The sequence below is a fragment of the Anguilla rostrata genome, chromosome 3, assembly GCF_018555375.3.
Source record: "Anguilla rostrata isolate EN2019 chromosome 3, ASM1855537v3, whole genome shotgun sequence".
NCBI classification, from domain to species: domain Eukaryota; kingdom Metazoa; phylum Chordata; class Actinopteri; order Anguilliformes; family Anguillidae; genus Anguilla; species Anguilla rostrata.
Window position 1 is genome coordinate 72809414 of NC_057935.1, and position 26747 is coordinate 72836160.

General features: G+C 49.8%; 3 protein-coding genes and 1 long non-coding RNA gene across 5 annotated transcripts; 2 read left to right on the forward strand and 2 right to left on the reverse strand.

Annotated features, from left to right (window-relative positions):
• Positions 1 to 206: 206 nt before the first annotated feature.
• LOC135251975 (amyloid-beta A4 protein-like) lies at positions 207 to 12033 on the forward strand. Its single transcript, XM_064329857.1, has 18 exons — positions 207 to 212; positions 286 to 312; positions 658 to 787; positions 1030 to 1142; positions 1606 to 1796; positions 2082 to 2317; positions 2708 to 2875; positions 4434 to 4567; positions 5164 to 5238; positions 5970 to 6024; positions 6409 to 6515; positions 6654 to 6782; positions 7376 to 7475; positions 7922 to 8122; positions 9118 to 9171; positions 9266 to 9357; positions 9603 to 9749; positions 10399 to 12033. Exons 1-18 carry the CDS (start codon positions 207 to 209, stop codon positions 10498 to 10500), a joined length of 2067 nt encoding a protein of 688 aa, XP_064185927.1. The 3' UTR covers positions 10501 to 12033.
• A 499-nt stretch (positions 12034 to 12532) lies between these two features.
• LOC135251873 (uncharacterized) lies at positions 12533 to 14314 on the forward strand. The gene is made up of 2 exons (XR_010329214.1): positions 12533 to 12584; positions 12650 to 14314. It is a non-coding gene; the product is annotated as an uncharacterized LOC135251873 (long non-coding RNA).
• Positions 14315 to 14873: 559 nt separating this feature from the next.
• Positions 14874 to 17436, reverse strand: il17d (interleukin 17d). The gene is made up of 2 exons (XM_064329726.1): positions 16151 to 17436; positions 14874 to 15644 (listed from the first exon to the last, which is right to left on the reverse strand). Exons 1-2 carry the CDS (start codon positions 16444 to 16446, stop codon positions 15287 to 15289), a joined length of 654 nt encoding a protein of 217 aa, XP_064185796.1. The 5' UTR covers positions 16447 to 17436; the 3' UTR covers positions 14874 to 15286.
• A 3852-nt stretch (positions 17437 to 21288) lies between these two features.
• On the reverse strand, positions 21289 to 23545 carry si:ch73-41e3.7 (uncharacterized protein LOC572312 homolog). Of its 2 annotated transcripts, XM_064329728.1 has the most exons (3): positions 23393 to 23537; positions 22979 to 23105; positions 21289 to 22784 (listed from the first exon to the last, which is right to left on the reverse strand). In XM_064329728.1, exon 3 carries the CDS (start codon positions 22773 to 22775, stop codon positions 21588 to 21590), a length of 1188 nt encoding a protein of 395 aa, XP_064185798.1. In that variant the 5' UTR covers positions 22776 to 22784; positions 22979 to 23105; positions 23393 to 23537; the 3' UTR covers positions 21289 to 21587. The 2 variants fall into 2 exon arrangements, with proteins under 2 accessions (XP_064185798.1, XP_064185797.1); XM_064329727.1 differs by lacking the exon at positions 22979 to 23105 and having other exon boundaries at positions 23393 to 23545.
• Between the last annotated feature and the right edge of the window lie 3202 nt (positions 23546 to 26747).

A 26747-nucleotide genomic window follows, 5' to 3' on the forward strand; every position in this document is an offset into this window, starting at 1 on the left:
TATCTGTCCGACTGTCTGTCTGTCTGTCTGCCTGCCTGCCTGTCTGACTGTCTCTCTGCCTGTCTGTCTGTCTCTCCAGGTGCCCACAGACGGCTCCATGGGCTTGCTGGCAGAGCCACAGGTTGCCATGTTCTGTGGGAAACTCAACATGCACATCAACGTGCAGACGGGCAAGGTGCCGACCGAGCTCATGCAGGGGGCACCCGATGCGGGTGCAGGCATCTGCAACTGAGTAGGGCATGCCCTGCAGTACTGCCAGGAGCAGCATGACCTAGTGCGAGGCAGGAGGGCATCCTGCAGTACTGCCAGGAGGTACAGCGGGCATGGGGGGGGCATCCTGCAGTACTGCCAGGAGGTACAGCGGGCATGGGGGGGCAGCAGGCTGCACTGCAGTACTCCAGGAGGTACAGTGGCGGGCATCTGCAGTATGCCAGGAGTCAGCGGGCATGGGGGGCATCCTGCAGTACTCCAGGGGTACAGCGGCTGGGGCATGGTAGGGGTACAGCGGGCATGGGGGGGCAGGGGGGGAGGAGAGAGAGGTGTATGGTGGGAGGAGTACGGATGAGAGAGATGAAAAAAAAGTGGAGGGGAGGAGGACGATGATGTGGGATGAAGACAACGTGGTAGAGAGTCCTCACTAACCCTACCCCCCCGCAGGTCTACCCTGAGCTTCAGATCACCAATGTGGTGGAGGCCAACCAGCCAATCAGCATCCAGAACTGGTGCAAGAAAGGCCGCAAGCAGTGCCACAGTCACCTGCACATCGTGGTGCCCTACCGCTGCCTGGGTATGTGTGTGTGTGTGTGTGTGGTGGTGTGAGGAGTGTGAGGAGTGGAGAGTGGTGAGAGTGTGAGTGAGGGTGTGGTGGTGGTGGAGCAGTGTCTCTGTTTGCTAATGAGAGATCTTGCGTCAGTGTGGCTTATTATAACAACAGTTTGTTTCTTAGCAGAGGCATTTGTGAGTCTGTGTGAGTGCATTATGGGTATTAACAGCAGCGTGTGTGTGTGTGTGTGTGTGTGTGTTTCTCAGTAGGGGAATTTGTGAGCGATGCGTTGCTGGTTCCTGACAGATGCAAGTTCCTGCACCAGGAGCGCATGGACATGTGTGAGAGCCACCTGCACTGGCACACTGTGGCCAAAGAGGTGAGAGGGGCGCTGTGGTGCAGTACAGCACACGCGGTAGGCTGATGTACAGTACAACATGCACACACTCACACACATGCATTTTACCTTCATTAACAACTTACACACACACACACACGTTTGTATTGCTATACTTGTGAGGACTTCCGATTGACTTACTTTCATTCCATAACCTCTAACCCTAAGTCCTAACCCTAAAAACAGCCTCTTGAACTTGTGGGGACCAGCAAAAGGTCTTCCTCATCTTTCTATCCTTGTGGGACATTTGGTTCTCACAAAGATAGTAATACATGCCCACACACACACACACACACACACTCACACACACACTCTCTCACACAGGTCCTCACTCACTCACACGCACTCTCACACACACTGCCACACACACAATCTCCTGGCATGCTTTCCTATCGTTGCAGTAACTGATTTGCTGCTTGTTTTGTTTCTCTCGCTCATTCTTCAGTCCTGTGGGGACCGCTCCATGAATCTCCATGACTACGGGATGCTGTTGCCGTGTGGGATTGACCGTTTCCGAGGGGTGGAGTTTGTGTGCTGTCCCTCAGAGGCCGAGCGGGAGGCAGACAGTGTGGAGCCTGACGAGGATGATTCTGATGTGTGGTGGGGCGGGGCTGAGACAGACTACACCGACAATAGGTACACACACACACACACACCCATACACATACACACACATTATAACACACACACAGACTCACACACACACACCCATACACATCCACACACATTATACAACCATAACACACATTATACACACGACTACAGCACACTACACTTATAACACACACACAGACTCACACACACACACCCATACACATCCACACACATTACACACACACACACACACGCTGACGCTGCTGTGTTCAGATGGAGCAGAATGTTCGGAGGTAAAGCACCCTTCTGTCCTCACTTCCTCCCAAGCATGCCCCGGGAGGCGGAGCCTGTGGTTCAGGAGGAGGCGGGGCCAGCTGTGAGGGAGGATGATGAGGACGATGATGATGATGAAGAGGAGCAGGAGAAGGACTCCGATGGTGACGGCGAGGACGACGATCTGGAGGACTTAGCTGACGAGCGGGAGCCGGGGGAACATACCACCAGCGTCGCCATGACAACCACCACCACCACAACCACTGAGTCTGTGGAGGAAGTGGTCAGAGGTAGGAGCTGGGGGCGGGGCTTCAACACGTCAGGCTGCTGTCAGTCAACATTGAGCAAAGTGAAAATAGGTGTAGTTTCTACATGAGTGTGTACTCGGTCACTTTGCTCATGGTAGAGTTGTGACTCTTGTGCAGGTGTGTGTGTGTGTGTGTGTGTGTGTGTGCGTGCGTGGTGTGTGTATAGTGTATATATAGCGAGCGCGGTGTGCTGTCTCTCCTGTGCAGAGGTGTGTGTGTGTGTGTGTGCGCGCGCGTGCGTGGTGTGTGTATAGTGTATATATAGCAAGCGCGGTGTGCTGTCTCTCCTGTGCAGAGGTGTGTGTGTGTGTGTGTGTATAAGTGTGTAGTGTGTATGTAGAGCTAGCGCGGTGTGCTGTCTCTCCTGTGCAGAGGTGTGTTGGGAGGGGGCAGATTCGGGACCCTGCTCGGGCAGCTTGCCCCGTTGGCACTATGACCATGAGGAGGGGCACTGCACCCCCTTCCTGTTCGGGGGCTGTGGGGGAAACCGAAATAACTTTGAGTCAGAGGAGTACTGCCTGTCCGTCTGCGGCAGCGTGCGTAAGTCCCGCCCCTGGCACGCGCTGTGGCTCACTAATCCCGCCCCCCGATAGCCCGCCAGTCAAACTAACCCCGCCCCCTCGGGTCTGCTCACACTGTGTGCGCTTTTCGGTGCGGTTGCCCTCCAGGGCCACGCGCTGTAACCAGATCTATACTTCTGAACCTCAGAATGGACTCTCAAGCTTAAGTTCTCTTCGGAAACTCATTTAACTTCTTCTGAGTGGTGTTTGATTATTGAAATCTGTTCTGAGTTTAACTCAGTTTGTGAGGTGTGTGATTCCTCTTCTCTATGACTGAGTGGTGTGTGATTTCTCCTCTGTTCTCTATGACTGAGAGGAGTGTGATTTCTCCTCTGTTCTCTGTGACTGAGAGGAGTGTGATTTCTCCTCTGTTCTCTATGACTGAGAGGTGTGTGATTTCTCCTCTGTTCTCTATGACTGAGAGGTGTGTGATTTCTCCTCTGTTCTCTATGACTGAGAGGTGTGTGATTCCTCTGTTCTCTATGACTGAGTGGTGTGTGATTTCTCCTCTGTTCTCTATGACTGAGTGGTGTGTGATTTCTCCTCTGTTCTCTATGACTGAGTGGTGTGTGATTCCTCCTCTGTTCTCTATGACTGAGTGGTGTGTGATTTCTCCTCTGTTCTCTATGACTGAGTGGTGTGTGATTTCTCCTCTGTTCTCTATGACTGAGTGATGCTCCGCCTTCCTTGTGAAGCCACGGCTGCACCTGCTCACTAATCCCCCAATCCCACAATCCCGCAGTAATCCTGGTGTGCATTCTCTGATAATGACAGAGGGGATTAGACGTAGGCGTTCTGGTTATGTGAGGTTTGCTGTGTGTGTGTGCGGCGAGCTTTCAAAGTGTGTGCTATTAAGCAACGGGGTACTCTAAAGATGTGATGTGTGTGTGTGTGTGTGTTATTTGCAGCAGTGGGAGCTCTTCTTTGGGGTTCAGAGGGATGGATGTGGAGGGTACTCTGAGGATGTGGTGTGTGTGTGCGGTGTGTGTGTGTGTGTGTGTGTGTGTGTGTGTGTGCGTGTGTGTGTGTGTGTGAGTGTGTGTGTGTGTGGTGTGTGTGTGTGTGGTGTGGTGTGCTGTGTGTGTGTGTGTGTGGTGTGTGTGTTATTAACAGCACTGGAAGCTCTTCTTTGGGGTTCAGACGGATGGATGTGCGGGGTACACTGAGGATGTGATCACACACTGGTGTGGCGATGAGGGGTCTGTTCGTATGGAAGCGTTACAGCCTAGACCCTGTGTGTGTAGAGTGTGTGTGTGTGTGTGTGTGTGTGTAGAGTGTGTGTAGAGGGTGCACAGACATCATCGTGTGTTAATGAGCGTCTGGCCCTACGCACTGTGGGTGGGGGGGGGCCTCACCCACTCACTGAACCACTAAACCACTCACTCACTAACACTCTCACTTGCCCGCTCGCTCACTCACACTCACTCACTCTCTAATCCTCCAGTTTGTCTGAGACCAATGCCTGTGGGATTTTGGGGATATATTGGTATGAAGTTTTACCTTTATCATACCCTTTCCTGAAATAACCCCCCCCCCAGTACCCACCACCGCCCCCAGCCCGGCCGACGCTGTGGACCGCTACCTGGACGCACCTGCGGATGACAACGAACACGCCCACTTCCAGCAGGCCAAAGAAACACTGGAGGCCAAACACAGGGAGAGGATGTCTCAGGTGAGCGAGGGAGGGATGGCGTGCGTGAGGGAGGGAGAGAGAGAGAGGGACAGAGGGAGAGGAGGAAGAAGGAAAGAGGGAGAGTGAGGGAGTGAAGGGGAGGGGAGACTTTTTGAGGAGTCTATTAGATGGACAACTCGTTTGTGCATTTTTAAAGGCTGGGTGGGATTAAAAAAAACTGAATTAAATGATCATCCGCCAACAAGATGGAGTTAGAATGAGCGATCAGCGCAGCTAACCTGTAATCTGTTGTTATGGAAACAGTCATTTCACTGTCATTTTGATGTAGCCTGTGTGGTTGTGCCAGTTTTGATCTAAATGGGGCTTAAGCTTCTGTGTCTCAGTGATCAGTCTCAGTGATCAGCACTGATCGATCTAAAAGTGATCAGCAGCAGGAGATCAGTCCCAAAGTCAGAGGGCAGCTCTGCTCTTCATTTCAGTGTCTGAAGTTGAGTGTTAACATTTCTGCCAGGGATAAATGAAATGTACACGGAGCACTGCCCTGTGTTTCCAAAGACATGTTACAGACATGTGACACCGCTCCCCTCTCTCTCCCTGCCCCCCATGTTCTCCCCCTGCACCCCCCCCCCCCCCAGGTGATGAGGGAGTGGGAGGAGGCGGAGAGGAAAGCAAAGAGCCTGCCACGAGCTGATAAGAAAGCCGTCATTCAGGTGACACACTTTCCAGCACACACACACACACACACACCCTCCCTCTCTCTCTCTTTCACACACACACACACACACACCCACACACACACACACACACCCACACACACACACACACACCACACTCTCTCTCTCTCTTTCACACACACACACACCACCAACACACACCCCTCTCTCTCTCTCTGTCACACACACACACACACAGTCTCCTCTCTCTCTTTCACACACACACACACACACACACTCTCTCTCTCTCTCTCACACACACACACACACCTCTCTCTCTCTTTTCACACACACACACACTCTCTCTCTCTTTACACACACACACCACCTCTCTCTCTTCACACACACACACACACACAACACACCAACTCTCTCTCTCTGTCACACACACACACACTCTCTCTCTCTCTGTCACACACACACACACAACTCTCTCTCTCTTACTTTCAGGAAACCTAGCAGACTGCCATGAAGCACGCGTGACGCACAGGCGTGAGCACACCAACACCGCCGCCACTCTCTGCTCTCACTCTCACACAACACCCACACACGACACCTCACCTCTACAGCAACCCCAGCCCACACCTCTCTCCTCACAGCAACCCCAAAAATACACCTGCACCTCACCTCTCTACAGCACACCCCAGAATACCCCACACACGACACCACCCCCACACACCCCATAAATACCCACACGTGACTTCTCCTCCCTACAGAGCGTCTTCCAGGAGAAGGTGGAGGCTCTTGGCGGGAGGCTGCAGTCCATAGGCGATGACCTGCGTGGTAAACGCCACACATGACTCTACTCAGAGCCCGGGTTACACGAGCTACCTCACCTCCAAGGCAGACCCCAGGAAACCACCCCCCACACTGAGCTCCTCCCCTGGCAGACACCCCAGGGTAAAACCCCCACACTGAGCCCTCACTCCTACGGCAGACCCCCCAGGAAAAATCCCCCCACACTGAGCTACCTCACCTCCTACAGGCAGACCCCCAGGGTAAAATACCCCCACACTGAGCTACCTCACCTCCCTACAGGCAGACACCCCAGGGTAAAATACCCCCACACTGAGCTACCTCACCTCCCTACAGGCAGACCCCCCAGGGTAAAATATCCCCCCCCACACTGAGCTACTCACCTCCCTACAGGCAGACCCCCAGGGTAAAATACCCCACACACTGAGCTACCTCACCTCTCTACAGGCAGACCCCCCCAGGGTAAAATACCCCACACACTGAGCTACCTCACCTCTCTACAGGCAGACCCCCCCAGGGTAAAATACCCCACACACTGAGCTACCTCACCTCCCTACAGGCAGACCCCCCCAGGATCGCACACACCATCCTCACCTCTCTCTCTTTTACTGTCGCTTTCTCTCTCTCTCTCTCTCTCTCTCCCCGTTGCGCTCTAGCCCCGCCATGTCTTCATGCTGCTGAAGAAGTACGTTCGTGCGGAGCAGAAGGACAGACAGCACACCCTCAAACACTTTGAGCACGTGCGCATGGTGGACCCCAAAAAGGCCGCTCAGATCCGCCCCCAGGTACCCCCCAAATCCTGCCTCCACCGCCTGATCTGTTCAACCATATACAGGCTGACTTACTTCCTAAACATAACAGACAGCACATACAGAACGTACATACTGACAGCAGATACAGACCTTACATAGACAGAAGATACAGACCTCACATACTGACAGCAGATACAGACTGCATATACTGACCACTCATACAGACCACGTAGAGATTGTACACACAGACTGCACATACACAGCCGATACAGACTGCACATACTCACCTCACATACAGACCACATAGAGATTGTACACACAGACCGCACACACACAGCAGATACAGACCGCAGATACAGACCACTCATACAGACCACGTAGAGATCGTACACACTGACCGCACATACACAGCAGATACAGACCGCGGGTGTAGATGCACCACTGGCCTCTCTGAGGGGAGGGGCGGTAGATCTGTTTCTCCACTCATTCATGTGGACCATCATGCTTTTGGGATTTAGCGTGAGCTTGGCGGTGTGTGTCTGTATTTTCTTACTGCTGTGACAACGTAACAGAGGCCATGTGATGTGGGTTTGTGTGGAGCTGTGACCTCTGACCTATGACCCCAGGTTCTGACCCACCTCAGAGTGATAGAGGAGAGGATGAACCAGTCGCTGGGGCTGCTGTACAAGGTGCCGGGGGTCTCTGATCAGATCCACGACCAAGTTGGTGAGTCCACCCCCCCCCCCCCCCCACCCCCCAGTCCTCTTATTGTTTGTCTCTGCCCCCTCGCTCCCTCATAATGGGGTCCCCCTACCTCTCAGTAACCACCCCCAAATCTCACCAACTTCACTTACCCAAATCTCACCAACTCCGCCCCTTCAACATCTGTACTTCCAGACCTTCTCTTTATTCGACCCCACCCACCTGCACTGATTGGCTCAAACTACCTGCATTACTGCACATTTTTTTCTCATACTGGTGTCCCCCCCTCTCTCCCTCCCCCCCCCTCTCTCTCTGTATCTCGCACCCCTCTCTCTCTCTCTCTCTCCTCACTCTGCCCCTCTCCCTCCCTCTCCCTCTCTCTCTCCTCACTCTGCCCCTCTCCCTCCCCCCCCCCTCCCTCTCTCTCTCTCCCTCCCCTCTCTCTCTCTCTTCCCCCTCCCCCCCTGCAGAGGAGCTGATGAGGAGGGAGCAGACCGGCATGTCCCAGCAGGTGTCCTCTCTGCAGAGTGACGTACGGGTCAGTTACGGTAATGACGCTCTGATGCCCGACCTGCCGGACAGCACCGCCGCGGTGGACCTCCTGCTGCCTGAGGAGGGGCGGGGCTTCATTCACCCCGAGAGCTTTGGCCAGGCCAACACCCAGAACCATGGTGTGTGCTCACTGTACACTATACACTATGCACTATACTCACTATAGATGATACACTATGCACTATACACACTATACACTATTCACTATACACTAGACTCACTGTGCACTGGATACACTATACTCACTATACACAATACACTGTTCACTATACACTACACTATGTACTGTGCACTGTACACACTATACACTGTGCACTATGCACTGTGCACTATACTCACTATACACAATACACTATGCACTGTACATTATACACTGTGCACTATACACACTACACTAGACTCACTGTACACTGTACACAATACACTATGCACTGTACACACTATACACTATACACTGTGCACTATACACACTATACACTATACACTATACACTAGACTCACTGTGCACTGGATACACTATACTCATTATACACAATCCACTGTTCACTATACACAATATACCATACACTGTGCACTATACACACAATACACTATACACTGTGCACTATACACTATACACACTATACACTAGACTCACTGTGCACTGTATACACTATACTCACTATACACAATACACTGTGCACTATACACACAATACATTATACACTACTCACTATACACAATACACTGTGCACTATACACTATACTCACTATACACAATAAACTATGCACTATACACACTATACACAATACACTATACAGTGTGCACCATACACACTATAGACTATACACTGTACACACTACACTATGCACTATACACACTATACGCTATACACTGTGCACCATACACACTATACACAATACACTGTGCACTATACACACTATACACAATACAATATACACACACAATACACTATATACACACAGGGTCTTAATATGAATTTCTTATGTGCATATAGACCTGTGTAACTATCACATAAAGGTATTTAAGTTTCTGTGAATAAGAATATCTGCTAAATACCTAAAATGTAAATGTTCTGTTTCCCACTCCTTCCCCTACTCTCTCTCTCTCCAGTTGAACCTGTAGATGTGCGTCCTGCCCCAGACAGGGGACTTCCCACAAGGCCAGGTGTGTGTGAGAGTGTGAGTGAGAGAGCGTGAGAGTGTGTGTGCATCTGTCTGTGTCTCAATCTCACTCACCCTTCTCTCTCTCTCTCTCTCAGGCTCTGGACTGAAGTTTGGAGAGATTCCTGAGCTCAGAATGGAGACTGAGGAGAGACACAGTGCTGGATATGAGGTTCATCATCAAAAACTGGTATAAACCATATATGCATACAATATACACACTGCTCTACATATACCACACACACAGTATACACACCTGTATGCATATGTGGTAAATGTGCTGTATATATATATATATACATCATACATAGTGTTCACTCACTGTACTATATACTGTATATCGCACGTACATAAAATATCCACTAAATACATGTACTACATCCATACAGTACACTCTACAGTCTCAGATGATTGACAGGTGCGTGTTTGTTCCAGGTATTCTTTGCCGAGGACGTGGGCTCCAATAAGGGCGCCATCATTGGGCTGATGGTGGGCGGGGTCGTCATAGCAACTGTAATCGTCATCACCCTGGTGATGCTGAGGAAGAAGCAGTACACTTCCATTCACCATGGAGTGATAGAGGTGAGGGAAGAGAGGGGGATGGGGAGGGAGGAGAGAGGGGGAGGGGGGACTGGGGAGAGAGGGAGGGAGGATGGCGAGAGAGATGACGGGGTAACCACTGTGTGCTTTGTAAATGTGGTGGCGTTGGGGTAAAAACTGTGTGTGTAATATTGGGGTACCTGCTGGGTTTGGTGTTGGTGTAACAGGCGTGTGTAATATTGGGGTACCCGCTGGGTTTAATGTTGGGGTAACAGGTGTGTGTAATATTGGGGTACCTGCTGGGTTTAGTGTTGGGGTAACAGGCGTGTGTAATATTGGGGTACCCGCTGGGTTTGGTCTTGGGGTAACAGGTGTGTGTAATATTGGGGTACCCGCTGGGTTTGGTGTTGGGGTAACAGGCGTGTGTAATATTGGGGTACCTGCTGGGTTTGGTGTTGGGGTAACAGGCGTGTGTAATATTGGGGTACCTGCTGGGTTTAGTGTTGGGGTAACAGGCGTGTGTAATATTGGGGTACCTGCTGGGTTTAATGTTGGGGTAACAGGTGTGTGTAATATTGGGGTACCTGCTGGGTTTGGTGTTGGGGTAAACGGCATGTGTAATATTGGGGTACCCGCTGGGTTTAATGTTGGGGTAACAGGCGTGTGTAATATTGGGGTGTTTGGTTCTCAGGTGGATGCCGCGGTCACCCCAGAGGAGCGCCACCTGTCTAAGATGCAGCAGAACGGCTATGAGAACCCCACCTACAAGTTCTTTGAGCAGATGCACAACTGAAACCCCGCCCCTCAGCCCGTAACCCCGCCCCTTACCATGTGACTCCGCCCCTTACCCTGTAACCCTGCCCCTCAGCCCGTAGCCCCGCCCCTTACCCTGTAACCCCGCCCCTCACCCTGTAACCCTGCCCCTCACCCGTAACCCGCCCACCCCTGCCCTGTAACCCCGCCCTCATCACATTACTACACCCCTCACCCCAGAACCCCTACCCTCTCCCCATAACCCCACCCCTCATCCAATTACCTCATCCCCAATACCGTTCCCCATCCCTGTACACACCCCGTTCCCCGAGACCTGAACAGGACAGTGTGGGTCGGGCTGACACCACAGACCCCTGCAGCTTTCTCCATTACCATGACGATGAGCATGGCGTCTAGCTGACTGTAGATGTGCTGGTTCCTCTCTTTCTCAGCCGGCGTGTCCGTTGGGATGGTTTAGTCAATCCAAGGGGGCCTGTGCCCATACTGGCGTATTTGAGAAATTTGGGCAGCTGGTCCAGCTGCGGTCCGGCTGCAGTCCGGTTCTGGTCCGGCTGCAGTCCGGCTCTGGTCCGGCCCGGAACCTGCAGTCTCCCCGTTTGTCTGTTTGTCTGTCTGTGGATCTGTCCCCCCACACTGTCCAGCTCTGCCCCCAAACCTACACACTAGTGTCCCCCCCGCAGCACAGGGGGTCAAAGTTCAGCGTCAATACCCCCCATCCCCCCCCCCCCCCGTGCTTTCCGATGACAGCTGTGCTGTGTTTGACCACACAAGGTTCTTAATGGGAAATAATAATGATAATATTATTAAGTATGATGATGATGATGTAATTCTTCTCTTGAGCTTTTTTAATTTTATGCTGTTGTTTTGGGTTTTGTTTTCCAAAAAATATTACAAAATTGAAAAAAATTACACATACAAAAGGTAAAGTGGAAAATATATTTTTTTGTTTCTTGTTTTTGCGTGTAATGTATTGAATTAGTGGCAGAGACTAGCTGTACCTGTTTTAGTGCATGATAATGACTACAAAAAAAAAGATTTTTGTTCTGCTACTTGGACTGGTCCTTTCTCAAGTGGAGTGTGTAATTTAGCAGGATTGTAAATTTAGTATATTGTGGTCACGTGATTTAAACAAAAACAGAATGTGGTCTGCAGCCTATTGTTACCATGAAGACATACTTTAAATGAAATTGATGATGCATTTGTTTGTTTTTTCAGTCATGCCATGCCCTCATCTAGTGGCCAGACGAGATATTGCAGGGGATTGATAGCTGTAGATCTGTAACATTATTTAAAAATTTCAATGTAAATTCTTTTTGGTTTACTATGCATTTTCAGTATACATTATTTAGAGGGTCTGTACTTAATTTTTTTTTTTACCATGTTGCTTTACTGGGTTGGGAGGGTGGGAGTGAGGGTTTGTGGGGTGCAGTGGATTTAACTCTGAACGTTTAGCTGCAGTGTCGTCTTTGCAGATTTCCTGTGTGAAGGGAACAGGCATCTGTGATATTTAGGGGGGCTGAAAAGTCATTACAGTCATACCTCCTTCGCTGTTTCCCTTTCTCTCTCTCTCTCTCTCTGCTGCCCTGAGTGTCTCTCTCTCTCTCTGCTGCCCTGAGTGTCTCTGCCTCTCCCTCACTCTCTCTCTCTCTCTGCTGCCCTGAGTATCTCTCTGCCCCTCCCTCACCCACTCAGTCTGTCTATCTGCTGTCTGTCCAGTGCATCCTATGCCCTTTGCGTCCAGTGCTGGTCATGCTGCAGTGCTGCAGTGCTGCCTCCATCTGCTCGGTCATCTCCAGCTGCCTGCAGTGTCTCTGCCCTCTCTCTCTCCTGCTGCAGTGCTGAGTGTCTGGTCATGCCCTGCCCTGCGTCATCTGCTCCAGTGCTCTGCTCCTGCTGCTGGTCTGCTCTCTGCCTCCAGTGCTGGTCATGCTCTCTCATGCTCCATGCTGCCTGAGTCAGTCCTCTCGTGCTCCAGTGCTGTCTGCTCCAGTGCTGCATCTGGTCTGCTCTGCTGCAGTCTGCAGTGCTTCATGCTCTGTCATGCTCCTCTGCATGCTCCAGTGCTGGTCATGCTCCAGTGCTCCAGTGCTGGTCATGCTGCTGGTCATGCTCCAGTGCTCCAGTGCTCCAGTGCTGCAGTGCTGGTCATGCTGCTGGTCATGCTCCAGTGCTCCAGTGCTCCAGTGCTGCAGTGCTGGTCATGCTGCTGGTCATGCTCCAGTGCTGCAGTGCTGGTCATGCTCCAGTGCTGGTCATGCTGTGCTTCTCTTTCAGTGACTCTGTCTGTCGCTCATCAGCACACAGCAGAATGCACCAGGGAGAAGCTGCTGAGGCCTGACCCATGGTGGGGTGGGGTGTGGGTTAGGGTTATACCTGCTCTGGGCAGGTATTTATCTACCCTAGGGAGTGGGGGAAAATCAAATCAAATTTCCTTATAGTTTACACATAACCGTCATGCGATTTGTGTCAATCAAAAGATAACACTACCTCAAAATATAATTATTATTATTAATTTATTTTGCACGAAAATTCAGAGACTCGAGAGAAGTGAAACACCTCACCCCCCGCCCCCCTTCACCCTCATCCTCGCCCCACTCCCTGCCCCCTGGCTGGCTTGGGAGGTATTTTAGGAGCTGAGGGGTCAGTGCAGATGGCAAAGGTCACACTGCCCACCCTCCCCCTGCCACTGACTCAGCACCACGCTGCAGCAGATCCTCCCTACACACTTTCCCTCTGACCTAAGGTGTGTGTGTGTGTGTATAGTGTGTGTGTGTGTGTGTGTGTGTGTGTGCGTGCGCAGGGGGTTCATATGGGAGTGCTGCAGCTGTTCAGTTTGACCCTGAAACATGCACCACTTTCTCTGAATGTGATTTGTTGATTTATTGTTAAAATACTTTTGCTGTGTTGACATTTATTACTGTCACCATGGAAATTACTATTCTGTCGCTAAGCTACACTCCTCACCCAAAACCCGAGGGGGCGTGTCTTACTTCTTGGGCAGCGAGTCGGAGTGTAAGAATGAGCAGGCCTTTCTCCATGGGGGGGTCTGAACTGCACCACTGGGATGACCGAAGGGGGGGGGGGGGGTCAAGCAGGGGGTGTGGTGCAGTGCAAATATTGAGGGGGTATTAATTGGGTAGTTCAGTTTCTGGAGTTTTCTTTTAATATTGTTTCGTGTTCTGATTGGTCCAGGCTGTATTTGTGCCATTGAGGATAAGCTGCTTCATCTTTAAATAGTTTGTCAGCGTAGCTGAAATGCTCGTCTGTTTTATAACCACAGCTACAGTTTCAGTTTGCCAGTAGCTTGGCTAACATTAGACCTGCATGAACACTGGAACGAGCCTGTGCCAATGATGGACTGAGAAGGGAACAAATACAGGTACAAAATAACATTTTAAAATTATGAATAAATGCTAGAAGATGAATGTGTTCATTCGTATAGCCTGTGAAAACACAAGGATGCTGTACAACCTGCTTTGGAGGTATTAGAAATGTGTTTTTTTGCTTTACACCAAATGTCTGTTGATGCCCCTTTAGTAGCCAGTGTAAAGCTGTGGTCAACAGAAATCTTTGTGTCTAAATTATTCTAATATGGCGCACCAAACGATCTGGGGCCAATCAAAAACATGAAGTGATATTTCTCTTAAAACTCCAGAAAATGAACTGTCCCTTTAATTGGGGTGGTAATGGTGCACCTCCTGTGGTGGGCAGCAGAGGGCAGTAGAGACAGCAGGGTTTCTCCATCTGTGATTTTTTTTCCTTTTCTGTGTAACTGTACAAACTGCGGAAGGCTTTCTACACTATTCCATAAATAAAGTTTTAAATGTACAGTCTCTGGGCTGAAGTGTGGGGATCTGTGGGCGAGCGCGACCCTCTCATTGGGGATTACTTCCGTCTTCACTGGGCGCAGTCTCCACAGCACCACCTGCTGGTCACTTTAACTTTTCATTTTAATTAGATCACATTACCTATCAGTGTAAAGAGGTGAATGGGGTATTCACACAAGCAGCTTGGGCTCAGAAGCTAAAGCCAGAGACCTCAGTGTCTTACAGATCTGTTGGATTCAGATCCATCATTTTTTGCTATAATATAATAATACCTTTTATTTATATAGCATTTTGCAAGCATAGAGCACAAAGTGCTTCCCAAAGCAGATAAAAAATAAAGTTTAAAATTACAACACAGGGTACAATGATTGTGTTTGTCCCCCATTGCACACGGATAGATAGACAGACAGGTAGGCAGACAGACAGAGGCATCTGATAGCTTGACCTAGTATCATACTTTGTTGCCATATGCAATGAAAATTGTGCAAAATACAAAAAAGGAATACAGTCAGCCACACCACCGAATGTCCCCACACCACTACAAATGCAAAACGAGACTGGGAAATATAGCATATTTCATAACTTTCTTTTATTTTTGAAAAATACAAATATCAAAGTTTACAAAGTTATGAGAGTCATACAAATTTCATAATTGAGGGGTATGGCTGTATCACAATTCCCACAAAATAGTAATACCTATGAAAAAGTCTACAGAATACATACATATTATCTATTATAAACACAAGAAGAAAAATAGGTATTGATGAATAAATATTGAAAGTCCTTCTCACGCAATGCGAATTTGTTTCCGAGTTAATTTTGTGGCACAATATAATTTCCCTCCCTCGCCCGCACTCAGCGCGGAGTCCTAACCTGAGAAGTTGTGATGTTATGACCACAGGTTTTCAGCAGATGGCAGTATTTGCTTTATGGTCGAGAAACTAATTTGAAATGCAGGTCATGTCTTGGACTCTCGACTTATCCGGTGGTGAGAATTTTGGAGTCGTACCTATTTCTCTGTCGCAATGCCATTGAGCTCCGGTTTGCTCCGCCCGCTCTCCGCTCCTCCCCTTCCCGGCTCTGGTTTCCGGCCTCGGGGCGCTCATCCAGGAGCGGCACGCAGGTGCAGCCCACGGCGATGGAGACGTAGCGCTCCACGTAGGTGTGGCGGCCGCCGGCGCAGGTGCCGGTGCGGCGCAGGATGGCGGTGGGCATGTAGACGGGGGCGCTGCGGTGGCGCACGCTCTCCTCGCCGCGCGGGCCGAGCAGGCAGCCCTGGCACAGGCAGTAGGCCTCCGGGATGAAGCGGGGGTACCGCGCGGGGTCGTGGGTTATTCTGCGGACAGCGAGGAGCGGTTACATCGGCGATTCCTCAACCCCCCCCCTCGGGGACCCCCCAGCCGAGCCCATCCGGGTATTTGGTGTGTTCCACCTCAAGCTCACCTGATACAACGCATCTGAGGTCCTTGCTCAGCTGCCGCGAATGTGCTTATTAAGATGGAACACATCAAGTACCTGGATCTCACTAGAGCAATGGTCTTTTGTATTGGCTCTGTACTCCAGCACACTGGATTTGAAATGAAACAATGAATGCAGTGGTCAATGCAGGAATTACTGCCTTCAAGGTGGGCATTTTTGCATTTTAGGTTTTCAATATATAACTTGCACATGGGGTGGGGGTGGATGTTTTTACGCCCCCTCTCTGCAACTTATATATTGAAAACCAAATACGTCCTCCTTTTAGAAGTACAGTGCGCTGTAATATGTGAAGAACACACTTTTTTCATGAAGAGCCGTCATCTTATAGCCAGACACGGTGCGTCTGCAGATCGCTGCGCTTACCTGTATGCCCAGGGGGAGATGCTGAGCACGTTGACGGGCGCCCTGGACTTGCTGCTTGGGCTCGCGCGACCCGCTGACGGGCAGGTGAGGTTTCCGCTCTCCGCGGGCTCGAGCTGAAGCGTGTGGTGGAAGGCGCTGAGGACGCCGACCGAGAGCCGACCGAACATTTGCTCCAGGATCTCTTCCGGTAAGTCCAGACACGGACGGGCGCGCGGCGGCTTCTTGACCACCTTCGGTCCCGTGGTGACCTCGCCGCACAGCAGCGCGAGAAGCGCCAGTTGGACGCAACCTAGCATCGTTAGCTCTGGGTCACGGACAGTCACGGACAGAGTTGGCTATCCGTACCGCCAGATAAATTAAACAAAATGATCGAAATTTCTCTTTAATTGTTTGCGCAATAGACTGTGTTTTAAACGATTTCCTCAAAGCAATTACAGTAGCATTGCATAAAAGCAAAACGAATTAATATAAGTTATCCTTCCCCTAATAAAGCTCAGCTAGCCACAGAATGCGTTTTTCTTGTAGCGGCTTCCTTACTGTCGTTAGTAACGCGCAGGTCCGATTATTGCAATAACACGAAAATATCTGGGAACCGTGTTAAAATTCAACACTGATATGTCTCGCGCTTTTTGGGAGCTTTCCTGGATTCTTAAGTGCGCCTGTAGCCAATTTTTTGAATATTTCCGCGCGTGCACAGTATTGCTTCGGGGCCAGGGGTATTAGATGCAGATTTAGGGACTGAGACGTTTTTTTGAAAGTGTCAGTTTTATTCCTGTTATTTACTGCGTTCTTTCAGCTGCAGGAGTTCATAGCTGGTAGGAGAGTAGCGTAGCTGGTGTTTGCTCCTTTTCAAGACAGAAATAGAATTTTTTTTCCCCTGAAAAGTTTATTTACAAACTGTGAGCTCAGAGAATGTAATCAGCTCTTAAGAATAATAATGGCTAGCATTTATGTTGTTCTTTTCTCAAATCAAATGCTTTTCACAGTGAAGAGGGGGAAACTCTATTGCGCCAGAACACTCACCACACATCAGCTGAGGCGAAGATGGAGAGAACAGTTTTTCGCCGGCAGGTTGAGAGAGCCAGGTTGGGAATTTCGCCAAGACGCCAGGGAACCCCTTACTCTTTGCAATGAGTGTTGTGGGATCTTTAATGGCCACAGTGAGTCAGGACCTCGGTTTAACCTCTCATCCGGAAGATGGCATGTCCTACAGCACAGTGACCCCACCACCGCCCTGGGGTTCATTTGACCAGAGGGAAGATCGCCCCCTGCTGGCCCACCAACTCCACTTCCAGCTCCAACTTCATTTTCCCCTGGAAGGCTTCAGTCCATGTACTGACCACGCCCACTCCTGCTCAGCTTCAGCCAATCGGTGGAATGGCTGCTGGACTCCAGCAAAAGCACTATTTCGATTTATTGTTGGTTGCCGCGGGGACGCTGAATTCGCAGTAATCACTGCTGTGCAGATGTTGGATTCAGGAGCCCAACATCTGGAGTCAGGTAGCCATGGCAACAGAACCGGGTGCTGTAAACAGGAAGGACTGGAGGGCCATGGAATCCTGGCTCTGGAAGAAGGGGGGAGGCCCTCGGACTGAGGGGGGGGAAGAGAAATATTCTGGATATTTCCAGAAGATCATAAGGACACACACTGTTAGTGTGCTCTGGCCAATCAACAAGCAAAGTTTGCTTTCTGTGTGACTTCTCTCTTTCTGATATCAGCCAGCCTGGGCCAACACCAGCGCCACTGCCGCTCCTCACTCACACCCCCACACCCCCACCCCAATGTCAGGCACAATAAAAGGACTTTTTATTGTATTTTCTAAATTAAAACATTTGTCGAGATGTATTGTAGATCTATTCTCAGCTGTTTAAACCTGAATGTGAACAGAAGTCAGGATAAGAATGCCTCCCTGTACCCCCCAGTCCCCCAGTCGCTCAGATTAGGGTGTTTGTGGGGAAATCGGCGAGATGCCACTCAAGCCAAACTTTGGGAGGGGGAGGGGAGGGGGGGGGGGGTGATGACAGCAGATGGGGCTGAGGAGAGGGAAGGGGAGAGAGGAAAGGGGGAAGAGAAGGGAAAGAGAGAAAACAGCTTTTACTTTTGGGAGATAAAAAAGAAAAATGTGTTTATTGGAAGTACATAATAACAGTGACTGTGTGTGTGCTGTTGGACTCCTCTGATGCAATGTGTGGCGTCTCTTAGCAACGCTGGGAGCTGGCAGCGCAGTGTGAGCTCAGTATTTATCACACACAGAGGTGTGTACTGAGGACAGGGGTCAGCCCCTGGGCCTCAAACACTCTGACCCATTCCCATGCAATGGGCAATAGGGAGTGCACAAACACACACAGCACACACACGCACGCACGCACACACACACACACATGCACAGCACTTATACACAGAAGCATGCACACACACAGCACACACAAACACACACCCACACGCACATGTGCACAGAAGCATGCACACACAGCACACGCACACGCGCGCGCACACATGCGCAGCGCACACACACACAGAAGCATGCACACACACACACACATACACACAGCACTCACACACAGAAGCACACGCGCGCACACATGCGCAGCGCACACACACACAGAAGCATGCACACACACACACAGAAGCACACACGCGCGCACACATGCGCAGCACACACACACATACACACAGAAGCACACGCGCACACACACACACACACACACACACACTCACTCACTCACTCATGCACAGGAGCACACACGCACACACACTCACTCATGCACCAAAGCACACACACTCACTCACACACAGAAGCACACGCACACACACACACGCACTCATGCACAGGAGCACACACACACACGCACACACACTCACTCATGCACAGGAGCACACACACACATACGCACACACACACACTTACTCACTCATTCATGCACAGAAGCACGCACACACACTCACTCACTCACGCACAGAAGCACACACACGCACACACACTCACTCACTCATGCACAGGAGCACACACACACACGCACACACCACTCACTGCACTCATGAAGGACCACACGTTGTACCCCTCATCACTGCTGAAACACACACACACCTCCTCTCTGGGCACAGCGCAACAACCTTTCCACCGACCCTCCCACTTCACTCATAAAGCACCACCTGTCCACACTCTTCATTCACAGTAAGCACCACTCCACCTTATCACTTGCACAGTCACAGAACCTTTGTGGCGTTGTGCTATCCTGTCACTACGTTTCTTCTGGTGGAAACCTTTCTCACCGTTTGTATCCTGTCCACAGTTTCATTCTAGTAACCTTTCTCACCGTTTGTATCCTGTCCACAGTTTCATTCTAGTAACCTTTCTCACCGTTTGTATCCTGTCCACAGTTTCATTCTAGTAACCTTTCTCACCGTTTGTATCCTGTCCACAGTTTCATTCTAGTAACCTCTCTCACTGTTTGTATCCTGTCCACAGTTTAATTCTAGTAACCTTTCTCACTGTTTGTATCCTGTCCACAGTTTCATTCTAGTAACCTTTCTCACTGTTTGTATCCTGTCTGCAGTTTCATTCTAGTTTCATTTCTTTCTTTCCAGATTTGTGGTGTTCGAGTCAAGCTACAGTTAGCGGTGGATTAGAGTCAGCAGTCATGAGTCACTGAGAGTAGTTAATGCGCTACAGTGAGGGCTGATGGGCTAAAGTCTGTTATTAATGAACTGAGCTGAAAGGGATGGCAGCTGTACGGGGATGTGTAATGTGATTGGCTAGCGTGTGAGCAACGAGGCTCCACTGACCTCATGCGGAGGGACTATGTAAACACAGTTGAGAAAACCTCTGTGCAGAAAATGGTGGCCCTGTTTATGAGTGTATTAATGTTGCACAACCTGTCACTTCCCTCTCCCAGTCTGTGCTGAGCCTCTGTAATTGAACACCAGGCTTTACTCCTTTACTCCTCCTTTGCTGCTTACGCTGTGTGTCAGGGCTGCCCAACCACATTCCTGGAGATCTGGCGTCCTGCAATGTTTCATTTCAACCCCAATTTGGCACACCTGATTCTGCTAATTAGCTGCTCAACGAGATGTCTAGCTGTTGAACGAGATGTACTTTTATAGGATCGGTGTGAAAACCTGCAGGACGGTAGATCTCCAGGAGCAGGGTTGGGCAGCCCTGCTGTGTGTGATTGACAGGTTTTCTATGTACAATTTTATGATTGAAAAAGAGACCGTATTTATGGGGTAGCATCCAAAATGAGCCCTGGTCTCTGGGCTCAGGGAGGCTTTCTGTGTGAAAAGAGTATTCAGTGGAACTGCAGCGTCTCTACAGTGATGTGTTGCCTGCAAACAGCATCTGGATATTCAGTTCTCAGGTTTTTTTGTTTTTTTTTCAGAAAGGCCACGAATAGCAGTGGAAAATGTGACAGTGAAAATAAAAACAGGAAGCGGCCTCCTGGAGATGTGCTGGATGTCACTCACTATTGAACACACTGCTGAACACACTGCTCCTCACTACTGAACACACTGCTGCTCACTGCTCCTCACTGCTGCTCACTGCTGCTCACTGCGGAACACACTACTGAACACACTGCTCCTCACTGCTGCTCACTGCTCCTCACTACTGAATACACTGCTCCTCACTTCTCCTCACTGTTGAACACACTGCTGAACACACTGCTCCTCACTTCTCACTATTGAACACACTGCTCCTCACTACTGAACACACTGCCCCTCACTACTGAATACACTGCTGAACACACTGCTCCTCACTTCTCACTATTGAACACACTGCCCCTCACTACTGAACACACTGCTGAACACACTGCCCCTCACTACTGAATACACTGCTGAACACACTGTCCTCACCCATTAACACACTGTCTCATGCTCTCACTATGAACACACTGCTGAACACACTGTTCATCACTACTGAACACACTGCTGAACAAACTGTTCATCACTACTGAACACACTGCTGCTCCCTGTTGAAATAAAACAAAATACTGGCAAGAACTTATACTTTCTGAACCTGGATTTTCCACCTGTACACCTGAGTGATAGTCAGAACTTGAAACCTGTTCTGCAGGAATGAAACCTCTGTGTGTTTTAATTTCAGCCGTACGGCTACAACACAAATCTGAGAAAACACAAGTTCAGATGCCATTAAGTATTTTAATGAATTGTAATTCAAGTTCAATTTCCAAAAAAAAAAAAAAAAAAAAAAACAATCTTATTGAGCATAACTGATACAGAGAGAAAAAAAGCTACACATTTACAATTCTTGTGAGCAAGAGAGATACATTCTGTACAAAAACTCAGCTCAGAGGGACAGGATGCTATATTGGAGATGTTTAAATACACAGGTGCTCCACCAGTCCCATTCTGATTGGTCCCTAAGCTTCCACTGGCTCAAGTGCATTGGATGGTTGAGCGAGACATCTCTCCCACTGGCTAGATCTTGTTGGCGTTAGCGTGCTGGGGCCTAGCCCCTCCCCCAGGAGGCCGGCTCTTGCTGCGGGTGATGATGCCGAAGGGCGGGGGCTTGGACCGCAGCGCCTTGGTGACGTAGCGGAACACGGCGTCCATGCAGGACGCGGGGGCGCTGTGGCGGTCCAGCGTCCCGGCGGAGAGCTGGGGGCAGTCGGCCTTCAGCGAGCCCACGGAGCGGTTCGCGGGCTTGGAGCTCAGCACCCACTTCCTGGAGTGGGCCTTCAGCCAATCGCGCGCGGCCCCGCCCAGCGGCTGGTGCCACAGGTTGTGGGCGGAGTCGATGAAGGCCACCGCGCACACCCGCCGCTGCAGCTCCTGCGGTCGCCGCGACAACAGGTCCACGAACGCCAGGCCGCCGTACCCGTGCGTCACCACGGCGACCTGCCCGGCCGCTGCCCCCGCCAGCAGGCCGTCCCAGGCGTGGCGCACGTGCTCCTCGGGCGACGCCCCACCCTCGTTGGGGTTGAGCAGGGCCACGCCCCAGCGCTCCTGCAGCGCCCGCTGCACGTAGGGGATCTGGCTGCCCGCCCCCACCCCGTCCCGCGCAATGCCCTGCCAGCTCCACTGCCCACTGCGCACCGTGCCCCGGTCCTGCACCAGCACCAGCAGCGGCCTGCTGCTCGCCAGCGCCCCCTGGCTCAGGAAGACGGGCGCGCGGCCGGGCGGGGGCAGGGGGACACGGCGCAGGCCGCACTGCTCCTCCAGGAGGCGGTACACGTGCTGGGTGATGTAGCGCCCCAGCGCCTCCTGCTCCTCCTCGCGCCTCCGCGACCCGTCGCCCCTCCGGAAGCGGAAGAGGAAGGGCTCCCGCGTGTCCCAGCGCACCAGGCGCCCCTCGCCGTCGAAGCGGTAATGGAACCCTAGAGGAGCGTCTGAACCCGTGCCGCCATCCAACTCCTTCTCCCCACTCCTCCTGCCATCCAGCACCTCCCCACTCCTCCTGCCATCCAGCACCTCCCTGCTCCTCCTGCCATCCAGCACCTCCCTGCTCCTCCTGTCATCTAGCTCCTCCCTGCTCCTCCAGTCATCCAGCACCTCCCTGCTCCTCCTGTCATCCAGCACCTCCATGGTCCTCCTGCTGTCCAGCACCTCCCTGCTCCTCCTGCCATTGAGCACCTCCACGGTCCTCCTGCTGTCCAGCACCTCCATCCTGGAGCCCTGCAGGTGAGAAACACAACATCTGACCCCGCCAAAGCTGCCACAAGTACAGGCGTCCCAATCTGGTGTTTCAAAATAGTTCCATAAAACTGAAAATTTTTATGGAACTGACACCCGCGGGCTCTTTCTAGTGACCATGCAGGGATGGGTGAGTCAGGCTGAGCCAGGCCACCTACACAGTATCCAGGCCCCACCTGTTTGTCTTGGCTGAAGCACCACCGCCAGCTGTGAATGCCCACCTAGGAAGGTCTGGCCCACCTAGTTCTGTGCAGGACCAGCCATAAGAGTATTTCTGGCTACCCTGCTGCTGTCTAGCTTTAGCTGGAGAACACACAAGCACAGGAAATATCTTGTAATGTAAATTATGTGCTGTTGTATAAAATGGAACCTGTGGAGGGGGCGTGCCATATTTGGGTGGAATTTTTAAAAATCTGTGGTTTAAGATCTGGGTCCGTAAAATGCCCCTTAATGCAGAACGGCCGTGTTATAAAATTGCCTCGGTACAATTCAACACTTCTTTTAAAAGGCGTGTTTTCCTCAGAAATCGCCTCTTACGATAAAATGACGGGATCGATTTGTTGGGGAAACCAATTCATATTTTAACTTACCGTCGTCGACTTGAATAAAAGTCGGGCTTTTCTTTTTGAGCACTGAAACTGAGCTGGAAATGTATGTTCGCTAAGTTTCACTCGGTTGCACTTAACCGGTAGAAATACTGGCTATAATTCGAGCCTCGTTTCAAACACGCTTAAGTAGCTGAAGGTCTTGCAACCAGTCAAATTTAATTACCCCAACCCCCTCCTCATACGGTAACCAGGAAAGGGTGTGTTTATAAATTTTAAAAAACGTTAACAATGTTAACCCTACAATTAGAAGGCAATATGAAACACTGTTGAAACTGCGGGAAATACCAAGTTGTTTGTCTTGGTCGTCTCAGGTTTAAAATTACGAATCAACATTTAATAATTAAGCTGCAGCTAAGGGAGCAGAGTAGTTTTTTTCTCTGCAGCAGATAAACATCTGTGAGGGGTGGGTCATTTCTCTCTCTCTCTCTCTCTCTCTCTCTCTCTCTCTCATTTTTGTGACGATATCTATTAGTACCGAACGGCGCTCCACTATTAAAAAGGCAAATTAGCCTTACTAAAATAATCGACTGCATAGAATTACTCAAAGAACAATCATACGATAAGCAACTATATTAGCATTACATTAACCTATTAACGAATCAGAGATCAGAGTATGTTTATTTCTTACATCGAGCATTGTACTGTGCTAAACAGTGTAAATAGTTCAGAATAAGAATATTTAATCTACACTATATGTTTCGGCTGATTAATGGCAAGACGAGGTCTGCTGAATGCCCTGTTCTCGGCATTATGTCTTCTTTAGTTCTTCTAATGATGTTGTTTGATTTCCCTTATATTGTTTTAGTCCAGCTCCAACTGACAGTTTATTTCTGTTTAATAAAGTGTTGAAGTTCCTTCCTCACTCCTTCCAGGTAACTGAGTTTAACGTTGGGGCCAAATGTTTGCGACCAGGCAAGTAATCCACATATCGATGCAGACTTCTCATCTGTGCATATTCACAATTTCAGAAATTGAATTTTGTAGTGTGTGTGTGTGTGTGTGTGTGTGTGTGTGTGTGTGTGCACATGCATGTGCCTGTGTGTGTGAGTGTGTGTATTTTGTTTGGCTCCTCAGAGATATCCCTGCGCTCATGCCTGTGCTCATGTCCCTTCTGACAGATCTCCCCTTTCAGGTAAAGTCGGGGTATCACCTGTAACAACTGCGGAGATTACAGTGTAGCCTGTAAATAACCTGTGTAACAACCCCCTCCAGAGAAAGCTGGAGCCTACAGACCAAACCCCCCTGCTCTCGTGAGGAATCCTGGGATTGTTTCCCGGGACCAGGAACACAGCTTCTTCACCCCTGAGACACGCAGCCCGTGAGCCTCCCGCTGTGAATCTACTGCCACCTACTGGTGTCTTCAGGAAGGACATTTAACTCAACTTGAGGAAATAATGCTCTGCAGAAGTTTATTTGAATCCATTAACTATTCGATTTTACAACATCAACAGTCAAAAATACAGTTGTTTTGAGATTTCGGTCTATACCATCAGATATAATATTAATAACCCACATGATTATGTCAAGTGTTCTTGCTTCAGAAAAAAATTGGTTACGCAATATTTTTTAAAATATTTATAATGAGTTGACTTTTCAGACCATCTAGGCTTAGGATTTTACATTTTGTCCACATTACATATTACCATTAAGATATTTTACATATGTCTGAATTTACATCCGTCATGGTTCTGTTTCTGTCTCTGTTTTTCCTTGTTGGGCCGCCAGATGGCGGCACTTCTGTTTTGTGTCCTGCTCGTTCCCCTGTTAATTGCATTATTGCTTTCAATTATTTTATTATTGTTTCTGATTGTGTCTCGTTGTTCCCACCCTGTCCTGGTTTGATTGTTAATTGTGCCCTCCTGTGTCTTGTTGGTTTTCAGTCTATTTAAGTTCTTTGTCCCCATGCCTCAGGTTCTGGTTCCTTGTGTTTGTTCCTGACTTGTATGTATCATTTTTTGTTTCTGACTGTGTTCCTGCCTGCCTTTGAACCTGCCTGTGTTCTGCCCTGTTTCTGTTTCCTGTGTCTGCTACCCTTTGAGTGTTCTGAGTTCCTTTGTGTTTCCTGGGGTTTTTTTTTTTAGTTCATTTTTTTGTGTGAAGTCTTTGTTCCATTTACCTTTGAGTCTTTTTTTTAACTCTGCGCTTGGGTCCAACCCGTCAAAACCCTGACAATCCAAGTACATTTAAGTTGCATTTATCAGATGCTTTTATCCAAAGTAAAGCATGTAAGTGCAAAAATGTTTAAGCGGGAAACATTACATTAGATTAATTTGGCAGATGCTTTCATCCAAAGCGATGTACAGTAAGTGAATAAAGAGAGGGATTGATTAGCTATCAGGGATGGCTTGTATGAAAGGATGTGACTCATCCTGAATGCCTGCCTTCAGAGTGAATGACGGAATGAAATGTTCCAAATGCTGAAAGTGCTTTACAGTGATGAGTGGGAACTCGCCTCACATACCTCCAATGTGTAGCACCCACCTGGGTGATGCAAGGCAGCCATTTTGTGCCAGAACACTCACCACACATTAGCTAACCTGGAGAGGAAGAGAGCAGTTTTTGCAGGAGTGTGAGGTTTGATAAACTGGAGGAGTGTGGGATTTGATCATAAACTGCAGGAGTGTGAGGTTTGATAATAGACTGCATGTGTGTGTGTGGTTTGATAATGGCCAGGACTACAGATTTCTGTGTTATACAGACCAGCACCGGTAGCCAGTGAAGCATCTTTTTATGTTTATACGGTGTTTTAGCTGATAGGCTAATGGATAAGATTGAGCAACATCCTATTCAAGTTGGAGGGGCTTGACGGAACATGCAGGGAGAGAGCAGCAGTCGTCCGCCCGGACAGCATAAGGGCCTGTACACCCCCGCTGCTGAACAGCGCGTTACAAGGAAAATGCCAGAGTAAAAAACGTATCTGAGCGATTGCTGTAATATTATCAAGACACGGCTACACCAAGATACGTGGCAGTGTCGGATGTGGACGTAGTTTTTGCTGTCAATAGTGACTGATAGATCTGGGAGGAAACCGTTGTGCGTCATCACCATAGCAACGGTAAGAAAGGACGACGTGTGGAGGGGTGTACTACTACAAAGCGAGATTACTGGGTTAGCGAGCTAATTTAAGATTTAACCCTGGGTTTTCCGTATTACAAATCGACTCACTTTAAATCGGTAATTTACGATACACGGCTAACCTGGTCAGGGGCAGGTTATGTTCGGGCTATCGGTTTGAAACGCATAATAAAAGCACCGCCCTTTGACCAATCGGCTTCTTGGAAAAGGGCGTCCGCCTACCTGTAGGATCTCGTCGAGCTCGTTGGTGCTTTCGCAGGGC